General features: G+C 32.5%; 1 protein-coding gene across 2 annotated transcripts in view; it reads right to left on the bottom strand.

Moving 5' to 3' along the window:
* Positions 1–14,183, bottom strand: part of LOC126890395 (barrier-to-autointegration factor-like) — a 54,056-nt gene extending 39,873 nt beyond the window's left edge. Inside the window, exons 1-2 of one of the 2 annotated variants that reach the window (XM_050659295.1) lie at positions 13,963–14,183; positions 6,677–6,827 (exon numbers count right to left, since the gene is read on the bottom strand). In XM_050659295.1, the coding sequence (XP_050515252.1) occupies positions 6,677–6,802 (126 nt within the window). In that variant the 5' untranslated portion in view covers positions 6,803–6,827; positions 13,963–14,183. The remainder of the gene's footprint in view (positions 1–6,676; positions 6,828–13,962) is intronic. The other variant, XM_050659294.1, reaches the window with a different exon arrangement.
* Between the last annotated feature and the right edge of the window lie 4,038 nt (positions 14,184–18,221).

Genomic DNA, 18,221 nt, shown 5'->3' with positions numbered 1-18,221 from the left:
ACTTAAAATTGCTGAACAACTCTCGTTGGATGCGTCTGCCGTTAGGAGGAATTGTTTATTGAAATCCGGATATTTTAATATTGGTGGTTTCATCAAAGCTGATTTGAGCTTATTGAATGCCTCTTCACATTCCTCTGACCAATAAAATTCTACTCCTTTCCTCGATAATCTGTTTAGTGTTCTGCCTCTTTCAGCAAAATTTTGAATAAAACGTCTACAGTAGTTACAAAATGCTACGAATCTTTTTGTTTCTTCTGCTGTCTTAGGCGTCGGGTATTGTTCGATCGTTGCATATTTTGCTTTATCTGGTGATACTCCTTCCTGTGACAGATCATGTCCTAAATATGTGACTTCTCTTCTAAAAAATTGACATTTTCCTGGGTTTCAAAGTTTCAAATTGGACTTTCGACATGTCTCGAATGTCTTTTTCAGGTTATCTAAGTGATGTTTTTCTGATATGCCTATTACTACTATATCGTCCATCTAAAGAAATGCTTTGTCTGGTGTTAAACCTGACAATGCTATTGACATCATCCTTGAAAAGCTATTCGGGCTTACGTTTAATCCAAAAGGTAATCTGGTAAATTGAAATGCTCCATTCTCCGTGCTAAACGATGTGTATTTTCTCGATGATTTTTCTAATGGTATTTGGTTAAAACCTGACATTAAGTCTATAACTGAAAACCATTTTGCTCTTCCTAGTTGATCTAATATCGAATCTATTCTTGGTAATGGGAATTTATCTGTAACTATTTTTTTGTTCAGTTGCCTTAAATCTATGCATAGCCTCCATGCTTTATTTCCATCTATAGCTTTTTCGGTACCAGCACTACCGGGCTGTTATACTCTGATGTAGACGGTTCTATGATCCCTTGGCCTCTTAATTTTTGTACTTGTAGGTTTAATTCTTCTGTTTGTGCATGCGGTGTCCTATAGTTCTTAATATATACCTGAGTTCGGTCTTTAACTCTCAGTTTTTGTTCGTAGAAGTTGTTACATGTCAGCATGTCATGCCTTAGGGCGAATATATCTGAATATTCTTCACATAAAGATACTAGCTTATCGCGTATGTATTCTGGAATGTCTAACTTCAGTGATTCCCCTAATTCCTTTTTCCTATCCTTACTGTCATTGATTAGTCTATATATGTTGAAAAATTTAATGTCTGATGTTTTGATTGTATTTGTCTCTACTTTTACTGTTTCGTAGATTGTGTTCAAAATTTTGATGTACGGATTTTAAAATAATTGCTCCCACTATGTATATTCCTGACTGTATCTCCTGTTGTTCCACTATCCTGTCATTTTTCAGTGTTTGAAAATTTTTTACTACTCTGTAAATTTCACATCTAGGCGGTATTATTATCGTGTCATTATCAGCAGTAATTGCACAAGAGCTCTAAAATTATTGAATTTTCCCCGAGTGACACTTTGACAGTTTTAATTATGCCAAAGTGTCACGAGAGCAAAAACTCTATATTAATTTTAGAGATCGAGTGCAATTTGTTGCGATTATTTCATGAATAAAACTGTTCAAAACCAAAATTTTATTGTAATTTATTTATGTAAGTACAAATTAGTACAATTAAACACACAGTTGTTATAAATATTTTACGGTTGAAAGTCATCATTTTAATCATTTTTAAAACATTAGTTGTCATTAATGTCACTGAATGTTTTTTTTTCATAGCAACAAAGGGCATCTGACGTAATATACTTGACGACGGGAAATTATCAAAAATTATCAATTTAATTTAGATTTCTGTAGATTTCTATTGGTCAAAATCTCCTATGAATGAAATAATCTATATTATCCACAATGTTCGTACAAACATAACAATAATCGTCACCTTTAATGTGCATTTTAAGATTAGCGTAGTCCAATATGCATTGAAAATTTGAAATAAAGGCTCTCCCAATGATTCAGTCTGTTATAATGGGAAAGTTAGGTTCAACTAATTGAAAGATATGCTCGAACCGACTTCCTTTTACTTCTAGTGTTGCTTCATCTTCTACCATTATCTGTATGTAGTTCTCCTTTAGTTACCCTTTTTTTATTTTCGCCTTCGTGTTTGGTTTCACGTGTTTCTTCATAAAATCTTGTGAACATTTCAGTATTGAAATATCGGCTCCTGTGTCTATGATAAATGTATTTGTCTGTTCTAGGATTTCTGTCTTCATTCGTACAAAATTCGTTAAATTTAAGTCGAAGTTGTAAATATTATATTCTGCTTCTGACTGTGTGTTTCCATTGTCTTCGTTCATTCAAAACCCCAACTGCGGGTTTTCTGGTTCTTCTAGGCTATCCTCGAATTCTAGTAGCCTTACGTTCCAGTTACGTCCTCCTCTCTGGTTTCCTTTCTATGTTTGATTGTTAAATTGTCTATATCCTCTGTGCGAATAGTTCCGTTGGTTTTCCGTTGCTTCTGCTCCGTTCTGTTGTAGGAAGGTATTTCTTCTCCCTCTATCATATTTGTTGTGGTATCCCCTTCTGTATTGATGGTGTCCTCTCCTATTTTCGTAATTCGTCCTATAATTTAACACTATTCCTCTGTGTTCTCTTCTGTCGTATCAATCGATAAAAATTTGGATATTACTTCCTGCGGTGTTGTGAAGTTACCTGCCTCCAGTATTAGCTTAGCTTTATCTGTATTAACGTTTCGTTTCATTGTTGCCAGAACTGTTTCCGCCGTGTATTTTTTCGCTAATTCCAATGGCATTCCTTCCGCTATGTATGCCACTTTTAACTGTTCTGCTAGTTCTTCTACTTCAGATGCGTACACTGCTGCATCTTTATGCCCTTGCCTTTTCTTTGCTAACTTGGCGATCACAGTTTTCGGATTGTCGCCTCTTAATTCTTTTTTCAGTGACGCGGCTATACGTGGGATTGTATCTTGTGTGGTTATCAGGTTTCTAGCCTTATTGGTTAATCTGGTCTTTATTAATGTTATTGCTGTTTCTTCATGTCCTTCCGCTATTTTCTCAAGGAGTTCTAATGCTTCTAAAAATGGTTGTAGTTTACCTGAGCTTCCATCGAAGTCGTTGTGCAGTAGCTTGCTTGCAATATTCAAAAACTCGTTGACCGTCAGAGCCATGTTTGTATCTTGATTTATGTCGTATTGTTCCTCTTCTTTTCCTTGTTACTTTGTTCTTCTTCTATTTCCTCGTCACTTTGCTCTTCTTCTATTTTTTGTCGATTGACTGATGTATCGAACTTGGAACTACTGTTCTTAAATTTACTGCTTGAAATGAGCGTAAAACTTTATCTCTAATTTTCCAAAAATATTTGTTGCACGTCTCTCTTTGTTTGTCCATTAGTGCTTCCCAATTTTTCTTTGTTAGGTGTGTAAATTTGTTATATAATTTAATTAACTGTGTCGTTACCTCTCCTTGTACTTCCTTAGATTTAGGTACTTTCTTCTTCAAAACCCTTTTGCTTTGTATTGTAACTTCTTGTGTAATCTCAATTATTTTGACAAAATCTTCCCAATAAACCTTGTTGCTACTCATTTATTCATAGTAATTCTCTCTTTATAGTAATGAACACATAAATTCGATAGTCTTATGGGGTATAGTAAAATTGTCAAATAAAATAGTATGTCACAAATAGTAAAAAGGAGTAAAAATCATAAAAATATCATATTAAATATCATAAAGATATCATATTAAAAATCGATAAAGATAATAATTGAATAAAAAAATCGATAAAGATAAAAATAAAAATTATATGCTAGTGAAAATGTATCAATACGTCCTAGAGATAACCATAGTACTTGTTAAAAAAAATTATCGATAATAGCAATAGAAGTAGGTAGTAATACTATTAATAGTTTAAATAGATAAAATACAGATAAAAATTAGATTAGGTATATCTTAAATTATGTTAAATATAGAGGTGATTTTATGACTATATCGTGGAAATACCATAAGAATAGATAATATGGACAAAATGTCGAAACCCAAAAGACTCCATTTTCAAACAAATTAATAAATGTTTAAAAATAATAAAATCTTTGGATTTCTTAATGCGGAAACAGATTCTCTCTTTTACCTATTCCCATCCTTCTAAAAATTGCAAGGAATAAAGTGTGATGAATGTATAGACATGGGGAGTCTACATAGTTGCACTCCACAACATATCAATTCACCGAGGTAAAGATCAACAAATCTGCTTCCTAGTACTCGATACGTGAGTAAAAACGGTAGGTAGATAAAAGGCATTATATTTAATTTCGATTCAGAGATCATTACCATCTTTCTATGGACCATTTCGAACTCTTTTGCTCTCATCAGGAAAGCACTGTAATGATGCTCTCATCAGCATCATGAAAAGTACCATTACAGTTGCTTTCCTGATGAGAACAAAAGAGTTCGAAATGGTCCATAGAAAGATGGTAATGATCTCTGAATCGAAATTAAATATAATGCCTTTTATCTAGATAATATGGACTTACCATTTTACACGTCTAAGTTTATATCACCAAAGCCCTCGATGCACGTCCCTTTTCAATACCATGTTTCATTTCCATACAATGTTCCATTTCCATACCATGTTCCATACCGTATTATACCATCTTAAGCTTCGTGTCGGGCCTAATGCCTACATTCAGTTGCTATTTACCGTTTTCTTGGATGGTCGAGGTACAGAAAACCTCGTCCTTCGATGTTTTTGCTTCCATACTCGTCCATTTCCATCAGTTCCAGTGTTCTCCCTTGTTCAGATCGCCATATGGTGGTAGGGGTAGGGTTGGTTAACTCGAACACTATTACCAGATATATATTTATTTATCAACACTAAATATAACAGTAACGAGTTGGTGGACAAAGTCTATATTCTAACTACTTGATGTCTGAACAATGAATAAAGAAGAATGATCCCCAATAATTTCTCCGTATCTATAAATAAACTCGCGATTGTTTTTATTATGATTGCTGACGCCGAATCGACCGTGAAATATTAATAATATCAAAATAGCTGACTAGTTCTTTCTTAGAAACGAGTGCTCCACATTGTGATAACAATGTCACCTAATTATTCTACTATAAACAATAATGTTTGCGAAAGAAATCCTGTACAACGCAGACATACTGTATAAGAGCATCTGTATAAGAATTTTCACATTGTAATGCCATATTCGGATTCAGCATAATAAAAAACAAAATAGAAACATATTTGATCAAAGATATGAAAATAAAACATGAAAATGATAAATTCAACGATTCTTTTAATAGTTATTTATGATATAAGTGTTAAAAAATACAATTTTAAGGGACGCATGTGAAGGTTTGCAGAATAAGCGAAGCTAATTCTGCAATTTACATGAGTGCCTTAAAAATGTAATTTTAACAGGTATATCATACAATATTTTTTCTACAAACGTCTTATATATCAACAATTATAATTTATTCATTCTCAATTACAGGACAATACCTACAAAAACTTTTACTTGAACTTGACTGATATTCCATTTTTATATTTTTCTTGACATTACATCTAAACTGCCTATACTGTCAATACGTAAATCATAAAAACTATAGAATAACATCTACTTTCATTATTGTATATTTTAACAAATTTTAATAGTTTTTTTTACAAAGGTGTTAAAACTGCAATAATACAATTTAAATTAAAATTAAAAAAAAAATGTAAAAACATTTTTCAAATTGAGCAAGTTGTACCTACTGTTAATATTAATGTTAATAAATGAAATATAAAATCTATTTTGACGTTTGTTTTCAAAATTCGACATTTCAATTTTAACTGCGGTGCCTTAAAATTTTTAAAGCCTAGTGCTTTAAAGTAACATTTTTAACGCTCCTATGGAGTGCTAAAAGTTGCATTTTTAACAGGTTTGTAGAAAAAATTATTTATACAAACCAATTGCTATTGTTTAAACAATTAATAAACAATTAGCGACCAAATCTGCGAGTACCACCTTTTACTTTAAGGTGTATATAAACTAACAAAAAAAGTTTTAGAAAAATATAAGCTTGTTTGATTTTTTCCGAAACACGAAATATTTTCGTTCTAATTGCACTCCCCCATACAGGCTATGTTAAAAATATGAAGTGAGTAAATGAGGACGATGGTACACTACTTACTTATTTTATTTTAATTTGATTGATTTTTTAATCATTAATAAGATTAAAAATAATAAAAGATAAAAAGTTAGGGATTTAAAAAATAAAGAAAGTTCTCACTGATAGTGATTCAAACTCATTCGCGGTCAATGTAAAAAATAAATAGACGCGAAGATAGCTTTTAGTGACGTCAATCTAAAGAAATTTATTTTCTCTGTGGATATATGAAAATAACACTGTTTTTTAGTATTTTTTTTTTATAATTTCATCACATTTTTTCACGTTTTAAATATTCCTTGGATTTCTACAAATGTTTCAAAATGGAAATTAGCTAAATCGGTTCAGTTATTCTGAAGTTGTTATAGAAAATGACGTTTATTAAACTTCATTTAATGTTTATATATCGACAAAGGTCCCGGACAGGCTGCATGACTTGTCCCGTTAAGCTTTTATAAGATTAGATACATGTGCAGAGGAAACCTAATGAAGCAACCTGTGTCATAGAAAAAATATGAAGGTTTCAACACAAATAATTTCCTTTTATGTGTAAATTATTGTATCAAAATAATAGAATATTATAATATAAATCATCTTACTTTCTCAAATCCAGCGGCTACCAAGCGTTTACCAAGTGTTTCTCCAATTCCTGCTAATTTTGTTACAGGTTTCAAACCCATAGGCTCGCTAACAAAGTTTTCATGTACTTGGGTAGGTCCCGACATTTTGTTATTATTAGGGTACAACAATCTAAAAACAATTAATAAAGATACTAAAACTATTATACAGTGTATCAAAGCCAAATTTTCCGACCTATAGAGAATTTTCTCTGTCTCCAGATTAAAAATAGTTAAGCCTAGGCCACTTCATTATTTTATTTAAGGGATCCTCCACACCAAAATATGTGTCTGCTCACCACACGGTTGTCCTACTATTAGGTCAGTAAATAGTCCCTTTGATATTTCGGCAATGTTGCCGCAACTAATGTAGCTAATGGTCGGAGCATGAGCATCTTTACCGTATACTTCCTGGTTTCTCTAATATTTATGAATAGTTTTTCAGTGTGTCAAACCAAGTGGAATAAATTCATTATTTCGTCAATAAACGTTTTTCTAAACAAATCCCGAAACAAGTCGATTTATATTTTTAAATTATGATTTTTTGGCATATCTATACATACCTATATCGTACAAGTGACGTCATCCGTCTGGGCCCTGATAACGTAATCGATGGTTTTTTTTAATAAGCATTGATAGGGGTCGTATGCTAGCTCATTTTACCCTTTTTAAGGGTAATTCAATTCTCTATTCATTAATATAAATATTAACATAATTATTCATACAGGGCGTCCAAAAACTTTTTTTACGCCAAAAGAAGAAAGTGCGTAATTGATTTAATTCAAAATACATTATACTGCTGCCAGAAACCAGAAAAAACTGTTTATTTGACAAATACATGTTACTTTTCGCTTCAATTCAATGTTCCAGCTGCCACTCACCGAAAAGCAATGTTTGTAAAATAAACATGTTTTCCACCTACCTCTACCGAAAGTACACTTTTCCGGACCTGATTGTAGGGAGCAAAGTTGTACTTTTCCTCCCTAGGGAGGAAAATATTTTTCCTCCCTAGGGAGGAAAAGTAAAAGTGACGTCATGGTATTTCATTTATGAAATATAACTTATTGACGCCCTGTACAATATCTATTTTCTATTACGTAAGTATCTATACATTTTAACGTTTATTTAAAAACACTCTGTATTTTGCAGAATGGTAAAAAACAGTAAATTGTTATTCTGATTTAACAATGTTTACATTAATAATTTGACTTATATTTGACAGTTGACAGTTATATTGTACGTACTTGTTAGTTTTAGTTCTAATAAATTTTGTTGGTTAGTTACATAAATAAATTAAGTAAAAATAAAAAAATGTCTTGTTATTTGAGGAAGGTGGAAAAACCATATGTATAACATGGGAGTAAAGTGCCTTTTCCTCCCTTGAATGATTACTGCCCTCCGCTACGCGTCGGGCAGTAAACTTCATTCTCGGGAGGAAAAGTAGCACTTTCCTCCCTTGTTATACAAATAGCTATATTTCTGTTTTCCGATAGCATTAATATGTATTTTGAAATATATAAATAAACAATAAATTAAATAAATTTAATTAACATTTTTTTTAAACACCCTGTATAAATAATTACGTCAATGTTTATATTAATAAATAGAGAATTGAATTACACCTGCCATATCCGGATCAATGTGGCGACAGACCGATCCGGATATGAAAAATCCGGATATCAAGACCACTACTTCTTTTACAGTCTCTGAAACGTTTTCTCCTTCATACATTCCAGTAATCAACGCCGTCAACAACTTTCGTCGATAGACACGTTTTATAGATTCTATAATACATTATTTCGCCATCTTTTAGTTCTTCTTTTAGTGCGTTGTCCAATAGCAGGACTGCCTTTCTCGGTAGATTTCGGTAGATCCGGACGGCGCAGAACCGTCCGGATATGAGGAGGTCCGGATATGACAGGTCCGGATATGGCAGTTTGTACTGTACCTTTCAAACGAGCTACATACGATCCCTACTCTCCATTGAAAAAATAATCCATTACGTCAACACGCCCAGACGGATGACGTCACTAGTATGAAATATGTGCCAAAAAAATCGTAATTTAGAAATAAAAATCGACTTATTTCGAAAGACGCTCATTCACGAAATAATGAATTTATTCTTTTGACTTGGACACACTATAAAAAACTATTCATAAATATTACAGACACCAGGAAGCCTACGGTAAAGATTATTGTTATCCTTCGACCATTACATTAGATGCGTCAACATTGCCAAAATGGACTATTTACAGATATGATAGAAGGGCAACCATGTGGTGACTGACAAATATTTTGGTGTGGGGGATCCTTAAATAAAATAATGAGGAGGTCTATTTTTATTCTCTTGTTTTATATCATCATCATCATGATGATGATGATGATCTCTTTTTTTTTTCTCTTCCGATTCGTTTGTCGCGGTGAATCAATCCGCATTAATATTTTGGTTGTGTGACTTGGCATTTTCTACAATTTTCCTCCATTCGTTCCTGTTTTTACTTCTGGTTACCCATTCTCTGACTCTCATCTTCTTAAGGTCCTCCACTATCTGGTTCTCCCATCTAGTTTTGGGTCTTCCTCGTGGTCTGCCTGATACAGGTCTCCATTTGGAAATTTTCTTGATAACCGCTTCTGGATTCCTCCTTTCTATAAATATTGTAGACACCAGGAAGCCTACGGTAAATATTATTGTTATCCTCCGACCATTACATTAGATGCGTCAACATTGCCAAAATATCAAATGGACTATTTACAGATATAATAGAAGGACAACCATGTGGTGACTGACAAAAATATTTTGGTGTGGGGGACTCTTAAATAAAATAATGAGGAGGTCTAACTATTTTTGTTCTCTTGTTTTATATAAAAGTACATAATAAAGGTTTTCCACATGACAATAAAATTCTTAAAACCGGAAGTCCTTCAATCACATCAAAATTAGTGACAGCTGACAGTAATTATTTTTCTAAATGGACTTGTTTTCATAATGGCACAAATTACGGCCTGATTTCTACAGTAGACCATCTTGTCAAAATAACGACTTTTTTTTGCAAAAAAGGTGAAAATCAACATATTTGTTATTGTTAAACAAAAAATAACCATAAAAAATATCCCGATAGCGTTACCTCAAAAAATGTCTTAAAAACATATTTGCAAAGTTTGAGCTGGATCTATCCAAAAGTTTTTGAGTTTCAGTGTCTAGCTTTGAAAAAAGTAATTTTGAGAAAACGCGTTTAAGGTTTTGTCAACTTTTATTTTTAATTTCATCTGTCAAACCGTAAAGTGATGCACTCTGAAATATGTTTTTGAATCGCAGAGTAATTTACAAAAGAGAATGGGTACAGCTGTTCAACGTTTCTCTTACGCTCAAGCGCGCTGGCGCGAACCTGCCTCAAAGCGAGTCGAAGGTAGATATATTCAACACTATATTATTGTCGCGTTTGTTACTAATATTTAATTATTTAATATTATTAAGGATTCCATAATAATTTCTTTATATACATATACTTATTTTGATTAGTTAACAGATCGGTGCAGTCACACATATACACAATTTTTACAAAATAAGAACATACTTTTGACGAGCTACAAATTGGCTTTAGTTGGGTCTGTAGACTTCGCGAATACATAATTTTTTTCGTCTTTTTTATATGCTACATTTTCACTAAGAATAGTTTTTTTCGATAAAATACTTAGGTACTGTTTGAGCTATTTGCGAAAAACTTCCTGAAAACGTGGTTTTTTCGTCAAAAAATAAACATTTACAATCGCAAATAAATCGAAAAGTATTGACTTAGTGAAAAAACTCTATAGAAGAAAAGTTGCTTAGAATTAGCCAATTTGTCCATTTTCGGACTTATTTTAATCGCACGTTTTTTCACCCCCGGAAGGTAAAAACAACCAACGTCACATAGTGTAATATCCAACGTTATAAGATATGTTTACATGGGCGCCCATATCTCGAAACATACTAATTTACTTTTTTTTCAATCTAAAACCGTTTGTATAACGAAAAAAAGTCAAGAGGTTCTTTTCGTTAGCAACTAATAAGAGATTACAAACAGATTTTTATTTTGATAAAAAACAGTGGCGTGCCATTTTTTAATGTAATAAAATTATATTTTGGTCGATATCGACGGTTCAAAAAAGGTAGATAATAAATTCTTTTCATTAAATTATAGAAAAATGTATCCTCTTTTAAAATATATAAAAATTAATATACAATTACATTTTTTTTTTGAAAAAACTCAAAAATTTGCTACCATTTCAGTTAACGCCATCTAGCGGCGACAGCAAACGTCAAAAATTCAAAACCAAATAAGCGTTTTGTAGTGCAAATTATGCTCTTTCATATGAGCCTAAGTTTGCTAAAATCGGTCAAAAGAAACGGAAAAAATCTTGGTTTGTTTAAAAAAACAATTGAACTTCCCCCACCGCTTTATTTTGATAGATAGAACAAGACGTTTTAAACAAAAAATGTAGGGAAATGGTCTGTAACTATGAAAATGATATCATCGATAAACTTTCATTAGACAAAATTCTATAAACATCCCATTTTCCTACTTTGTGTTGGTTGTTAGGCCCACTAGCGGACGTTTGACAAACTCGAAAATAATTTCCAGCAATTTCTCTTGGCGACTTCTCTTGGCGAATCATGATTTTTTTTCTCAAATCTATACGACCAATATCTTATGATATATGGCCGCTCGCTACCCTTAACTGATCACCCTGTACTAAGATAAGTTAGCTTAAATCGATCTATTTTAACCTCAGGAATCTAAGGTTAGGCTATGGCCCATTCTTTACCAAACACCCTGTATACCGAAGTCTTTAAAAACCACACTTAACCCATTTTTCCTTTACGATTAAACTTGATAATTTGTTGTAGATTTAATTAAAAACTGTTTTCGCACAACTTAAAATATAAAAGAGTCTAAGAGCTAGTGAACCCTCCGACTAACGGTCGTCCTGTAAGGCTAGAAATTTGTCTAGTGATAATTCATAGCACACCAAGGCTAAAAACCATGACCTGGCAGGCATCAGCCCTGCACGTATATCTGGCAGGTGAATCGAAAAGTGCAAATTTAGGGGGTAAAATAAACTTTCTCCTGCAAGGTAAAAACCACACTTAACCCATTTTTCCTTTACGATTAAACTTGATAATTTGTTGTAGATTTAATTAAAAACTGTTTTCGCACAACTTAAAATATAAAAGAGTCTAAGAGCTAGTGAACCCTCCGACTAACGGTCGTCCTGTAAGGCTAGAAATTTGTCTAGTGATAATTCATAGCACACCAAGGCTAAAAACCATGACCTGGCAGGCATCAGCCCTGCACGTATATCTGGCAGGTGAATCGAAAAGTGCAAATTTAGGGGGTAAAATAAACTTTCTCCTGCAAGGTTTAAATTTAAGTATGTGCTTGAGTAAGTCATTTAGAAGAAATGTGTACAATGATAGGCGATTCTGAAGAGCATAAAACCTTGCCAGGCGAGGGGAAAGATTAGGGGTTTTTCCTAAAATTATTCTTTTTGCATCGAACAAATTTTTTTAAGGTTTTTTGAATCATTCCAAACAAAAAATATCTTTGGTGATTTTTCTCTTAAGTTAATAGTTTTTGTTATATAAGCGATTGAAAATTTTAAAAATTAAGAAATCGGCCATTTTTAACAATCGGACATTTATCTAAAAGCTTCAATATTGCCAAGGTACGTAGATATTCTTAAAACATTGATTGATGAAATCCCGAAAAGTTTTTTGCAATGAAATATCGAAAACCCCTTTGTTTTTTAATTGCTAATCAAGCGGGCGCGACACTGTAGTATAAGTGAGGACGTTTGAGTTTGCATAAATCGATTTTTATTTTTGAATTAGGACTTTTTGGCATATATATAATACTAGTGACGTCATCCATCTGGGCGTGATGACGTAATCGATGATTTTTTAAATAAGAGTAGGGGTTGTGTGATAGCTCATTTGAAAGGTTTTTTAATTCTCTATTCAGTAACATAAACGTTAACATAATTATTTATACAAGGTGTACAAAAAAATTTTTTCTTCTATTTGTCAAATTTAATCAAAGTTAATTTAATAAAAAAAATTTTTGTACACCCTGTATAAATAATTATGTTAATGTTTATAATAGTAAATAGAGAATTATACAACCTTTTAAATGAGCTGTCACACAACCCCTACTCTCATTTAAAAAAATCATCGATTACGTCATCACGCTCAGATGGATGACGTCAATAGTATTATATATATGCCAAAAGTCCTAATTTAAAAATAAAAATCGACCTGTCTGAGGATTTCTCTTGAAATTTGTCCATTCTCGAGATAATGAATTTATGCCAACTCAAACGTCCTCACTTATACTACAGTGTCGCGCCTGCTTGATTAGTAATTAGAAAACAAAGCGGTTTCCGATATTGTATTGCCAAAAACTCTTTGGGATTTCATCAATCAATGTTTAAAGAATATCTACCTACCTTGGCAACTTTGAAATTTTTAGATAAATGTCCGATTTAGGGTTAAAAATGGCCGATTTCGCAATTTTCAAAATTTTCAATCGCTTATATAACAAAAACTATTAACTTAAGAGAAAAATCACTAAAGACCTTTTCTGTTTGGAATGATTCAAAAAACTTAAAAAAAATTGTTCGATGCAAAAAAAATAATTTTAGGAAAAACCCCTAATCTTTCCCCTCGCCTGGCAAGGTCTTATGCTCTTCAGAATCGCCTGTCATTGTACACATTTCTTCTAAATGACTTACTCAAACACATACTTAAATTTAAACCTTACAGGAGAAAGTTTATTTTACTCCCCAAAGTTGCACTTTTCGATTCACCTGGTAGATACACGTGCACCGCTGATGCCTGGTGATGGTTTTTAGCCTTGGTGTGCTATGAATTATCACTAGAAAAATTTCTAGCCTTACAGGACGACCGTTAGTCGGAGGGTTCACTAGCTCTTAGACTAAAAGTTGCCCATATGTTTGCGATATCCCTGAACATATATATATTCATTATTAATATGTATGTTCAGTGTCCAGGGTTCAGGGATATGACAAAAATAATATATATTATTATTTTTTTACTTAAATTTGTGAGATCACAATGTTTATCGAAGTTAAACGGCTACATTTTCGTCTGGAGGGACCATCTACTTTATTAGTTTGTTGATGTTTACTATTACATACTATTAACTGTATGTGGTATGATGGGTTGTAAACAAAAGACTGTTAGTAATAGCTTTATATAATATAAATACCTTAAGTTTTCTGCAGAAGATGTTATATATCACTACAACGTTTTAGCACATATTTGCAACTAACGATCTAAAAATAAATATGTTGATATCAATTGGTCCAACTACTTATCTATATTTCTACGACATGTAGCTGATAAAAAATGACGGAAGTACATTTAGAATAATTCTACTGCATTCTACTAGCTATAATGTTAGACGTGAATTCGATTAGTGAGCAACTAGCCCATTAAATGAACGGGAAATACGGTGAGTTTCATGGTCAAGTCCGAATTATGCAAAAATTTGGATTTAAGCAGTGCCGGCTTAACCTAACATCGGACCCTGGGCGCTGGAGGTTTAGGGGCCCCATTCATTGCTATTCGTTGTCAGTTTTTTAACAAGAAAACACATGCATTAACTATAAAAATTTATTGTAAAATCCATAAAATAATTTTTTTAAACAAGCAAGAAGAATAGCAAACGTAAAAAATAATCCTGGGCCGGCGCGGCGTAGCTCAAGCGGTAGTATGCTTCTCGTGCTGGTAGGCCTGGGTTCAAATCCCAGTGTGGACAAGAACAACTAGACATTTTTAAAATATCTATAGGCCCCAGGTCGACTCAGACTGAATAAAATGAGTACCTTGGGTAAAACCCGGGGTAATAATAGGCGGTTGAAGCGTAGCACTGGCCCTGGTACCCTTGTATACCGTAGGCCCTAGATATAGCAGACTACCCTGCTATAATCCCAAAGCCGCGTCAGCGGTATAAAACGGGAGACTATTATTATAAAAAATAATCCAAAAAATACATTTTAAAACATAAATCAAAAACAGAAAGTTTCACATAACAACACATGACAAACAAAAAACATATTCTAAAAAATTCATAAAGACAAAAATTAGATCACTTTTTTTGATTTGGCATTCGCAAACTGCCATGTAACATTATCACAATTCAGTTTCTCCAGTTCTTCATTCTCTATATACAATAGTGATAATGCGTCTAGGCTTTCTTGACCCTAATTTGACCTTAAATATGTTTTTATTCATTTTAAAGCCGAAAAAGACCGCTCGCCTGAAGCAATAATCGTCAAATAAATTGGCAGTTAAAATATTGAGAAAAGTTGCCTTTACGTCCTGGATGACATCACATATTTCATAAAATGTATGTTTATTTAAATTTTGGCATAACGTTACAAAATGGGTAATATCATTATGCAAGTTCTCTTTGGTTTCATCATATATTATAAATTCGGGTTCAAAACGTCCTCCGATGTAGTCCGATGCCTTGTTGCCAATAGCTTCTATCATTGCAGTTTTCATCTTCTAATCCTCGTACACTCATTGATAGTCTTACTTCTTGTATCCATGCCGTTCTTGGCCTTCTTCTTTTCCTGTTTTCTGTAGGTATCCATTTCATAATTTTCTTTGGCAGTCTCTCCTCCCCCATTCTCTTAACATGTCCGTACCACGTTAATTGTTTCTTCTCAATGCATTCTACAACCGTTTCCTGTATATTAATTCTTCGCTTTACTTCCTCATTTCTAACCCGGTCAAATCTCGATGTTCTACTTGCTCTTCTTAGGGCGTCCATCTCAGTAGCTTCTATTTTTCTTTTTTGGTGTTCCTTTATTCTCCATGTTTCGGATCCGTATACCAATGTGCTCTTAATTATGGTGTTGTATATTCTCATTTTTCTTTGTTTCCCTATCTCCGTACTCCACAAAACTCCGTTCAATGATTTAATTATCGTTCTTGTTTTATTAAGATTTGGTTTTATTCACATTTGGTTTCATCAACATCTTTTTTATATTTCTCGTATAAAGTATTAAAATTAAGGTCTTGACTTCTTCTTTATCCAGCGTAAAAGAACATCTAAAAGCTGATGTTACATCCTTGTAGCATTCAATTCTCTTTAAAAGATCTTGAGTAATATTGTCGCATATAACATTAAATACTTCAATTCTGAATATCTCTTGTCCCTTTAAAATGATTTGACTTTCACCTGCTTCTTCTAAAAATGTTTTTATTTTCTTTATTATTTGAAGGTCAGTTGTATAGTAGATGTTTAAGATATCCTAGCCTTCGCAAAAGAAAGTTTTCGCTTCTTGTTCAATTTCGCTAAACTTATTTCTTACGTCTCCAACAAAGCTCAAAAGAGATGCCATTAATTCTACCCCAATTGACACGTTCTACATTCAAGTCCACAGTTTGTAACGTTTTGCTAGTTGCATTCGCTCGTTCCAAAAATCTTGCCCAAATCAGTGTCAATAGAGCTGTCTCAAAGGTATCCATTTCATCGTACAGTGCCTTGGCTTCACTTCTATCTGCTGATTTTTCATCTCTATTATTGCTTAACTGAAAAATATATATTTGATGGATCCATAGTTTTTAAATAATGCATTTACAGCGTCAAATCGGGCGGACCATCTAGTTTAAATTCATCTTTTTACACATTTGCTGTTTTCTTTCAGTAAATTCTACCTTTGAGGAGAAGCCGAAAAAACGTGTAGATACTTTGAACAGTTCTGAAATAACTAGTTGCTTCCAAGCTGGATTCACATGCAAAATGCACTACAATTCGAGAGATCTTTCTGACAACTTTCTGTAGTTTTTGGAAAAGGCCACAAACATTGACACGGGGCCCCTGTGGGGCTAGGCTACGCCACTGTGTATAAGCGTGAAGAGATGTAACAATAGAACATAGGCGTTCGCAGTGTATTGGCGTATCTGAGTATAATATTATTTTCGGAAAATATGTAGATTATTAAGCGAGTTTATTTTTTTATAATTAAAAGGAACGGGCCCATTCGGGCGCCTACGGGGCCCGCCCCATGCGCCCAGTGGATAGACCGGCACTGGATTTAGGTTCTACATACTCTCCACTTCAAAGTTGGATATTATACTATGTGACGTTGGTTGCTTTTACCTTCCGGGGGGTGAAAAAACTTGCGTTTAAATTAAGTCCGGTAATTGACAAATTGGCTAATTCTAAGCAACTTTTCTTCTATAGAGTTTTTTCACTAAGACAATACTTTTTGAGTTATTTCGATTGAAAATGTTTATTTTTTGACGAAAAAACCACGTTTTCAGGCGGTTTTTCGCAAATAGCTCAAACAGTACCTAAGTATTTTATCGAAAAAGCTGTTCTTAGTGAAAATGTAGCATATAAAAAAGACGAAAAAAAATATGTATTTGCGAAGTCTATAGACCCAACTAAAGCCGATTTGTATCTCATGAAAATATGTTCTTATGTTGTGTAGGTATAACTTATGTTCTTATTTTGTCCCTGTAAGTTGTATCCATAAGGAAAACTTTTTTATTAATAATTTTACGAAAAAAAGTTATTCTTTATAAAAAGTTCTGCATGATCCAAAACTCAAGATTCAACCATAAGATATGAAATGTTATAAATGTTATACGAGGTATGTCAAAAAGTTTGAATTTCACTCAAGAGTAAAGTAGCTTTATTTTTCACAATATTGAAAATTGATATTATGAAAAGTTGTTTGGAAATAAAAAACTATATTTTAATATGCAATTACATCTTTCTACTTAAAAATTTTTTTTTTGAAAAATTATGGATAACTAACATTATTTTCAGTTAGGTATTTTAATTCTGATAACTCTTTTATTATTAATTTTAGGAAAAAAAGTGATTCTTAATTAAAAGTTCTGGATGGTCTAAAACCTAAAATAAAACCATCTTATATCAAACTTTATAAATTTTATACGAGGTATGTCAAAAAAGATAAATTTAGATCAAAAGTAAAGTACCTTTATAGTTTAGAATATTTCAATTAGAAGGATGTAATTACATACTGAAACATTGTTTTTAATTCTAAATAACTTTTCATAATAACAATTTTCGATATTGTGAAAAATAAACGTATTTTACGCGAAATTCATATTTTTTGACATGCCTCATATAAAATTGATAAAATTTGACATAAGATTGTTGTATTTTAGGTTTTAGACTATGCAGAACTTTTTATTAAGAATCACTTTTTTCGTAAAATTAATAATAAAACAGCTATCTGAATTGAAATAACTGAAAATAATTTTGGTTATTCATAATTAAAAAAAATTAATAAAAAGGATGTAAGTGCACACAAGAATATAGTTTTTAATTCCAAACAACTTTTCATAATAACAATTTTCAATATTTTGAGAAATAAAGCTAGTTGACTCTTGAGTGAAATGCAAACTTTTTGACATACCTCGTATATTATTCAAAAAATTTAATATCTTATTGTTAAATCTTAGGTTTTGGACCATGCA

Source organism: Diabrotica virgifera, chromosome 8, assembly GCF_917563875.1.
Source record: "Diabrotica virgifera virgifera chromosome 8, PGI_DIABVI_V3a".
Lineage (NCBI taxonomy): Eukaryota > Metazoa > Arthropoda > Insecta > Coleoptera > Chrysomelidae > Diabrotica > Diabrotica virgifera.
Note: the sequence above shows the minus strand (reverse complement) of the source record. Positions and strands in the feature narration are given on the sequence as shown.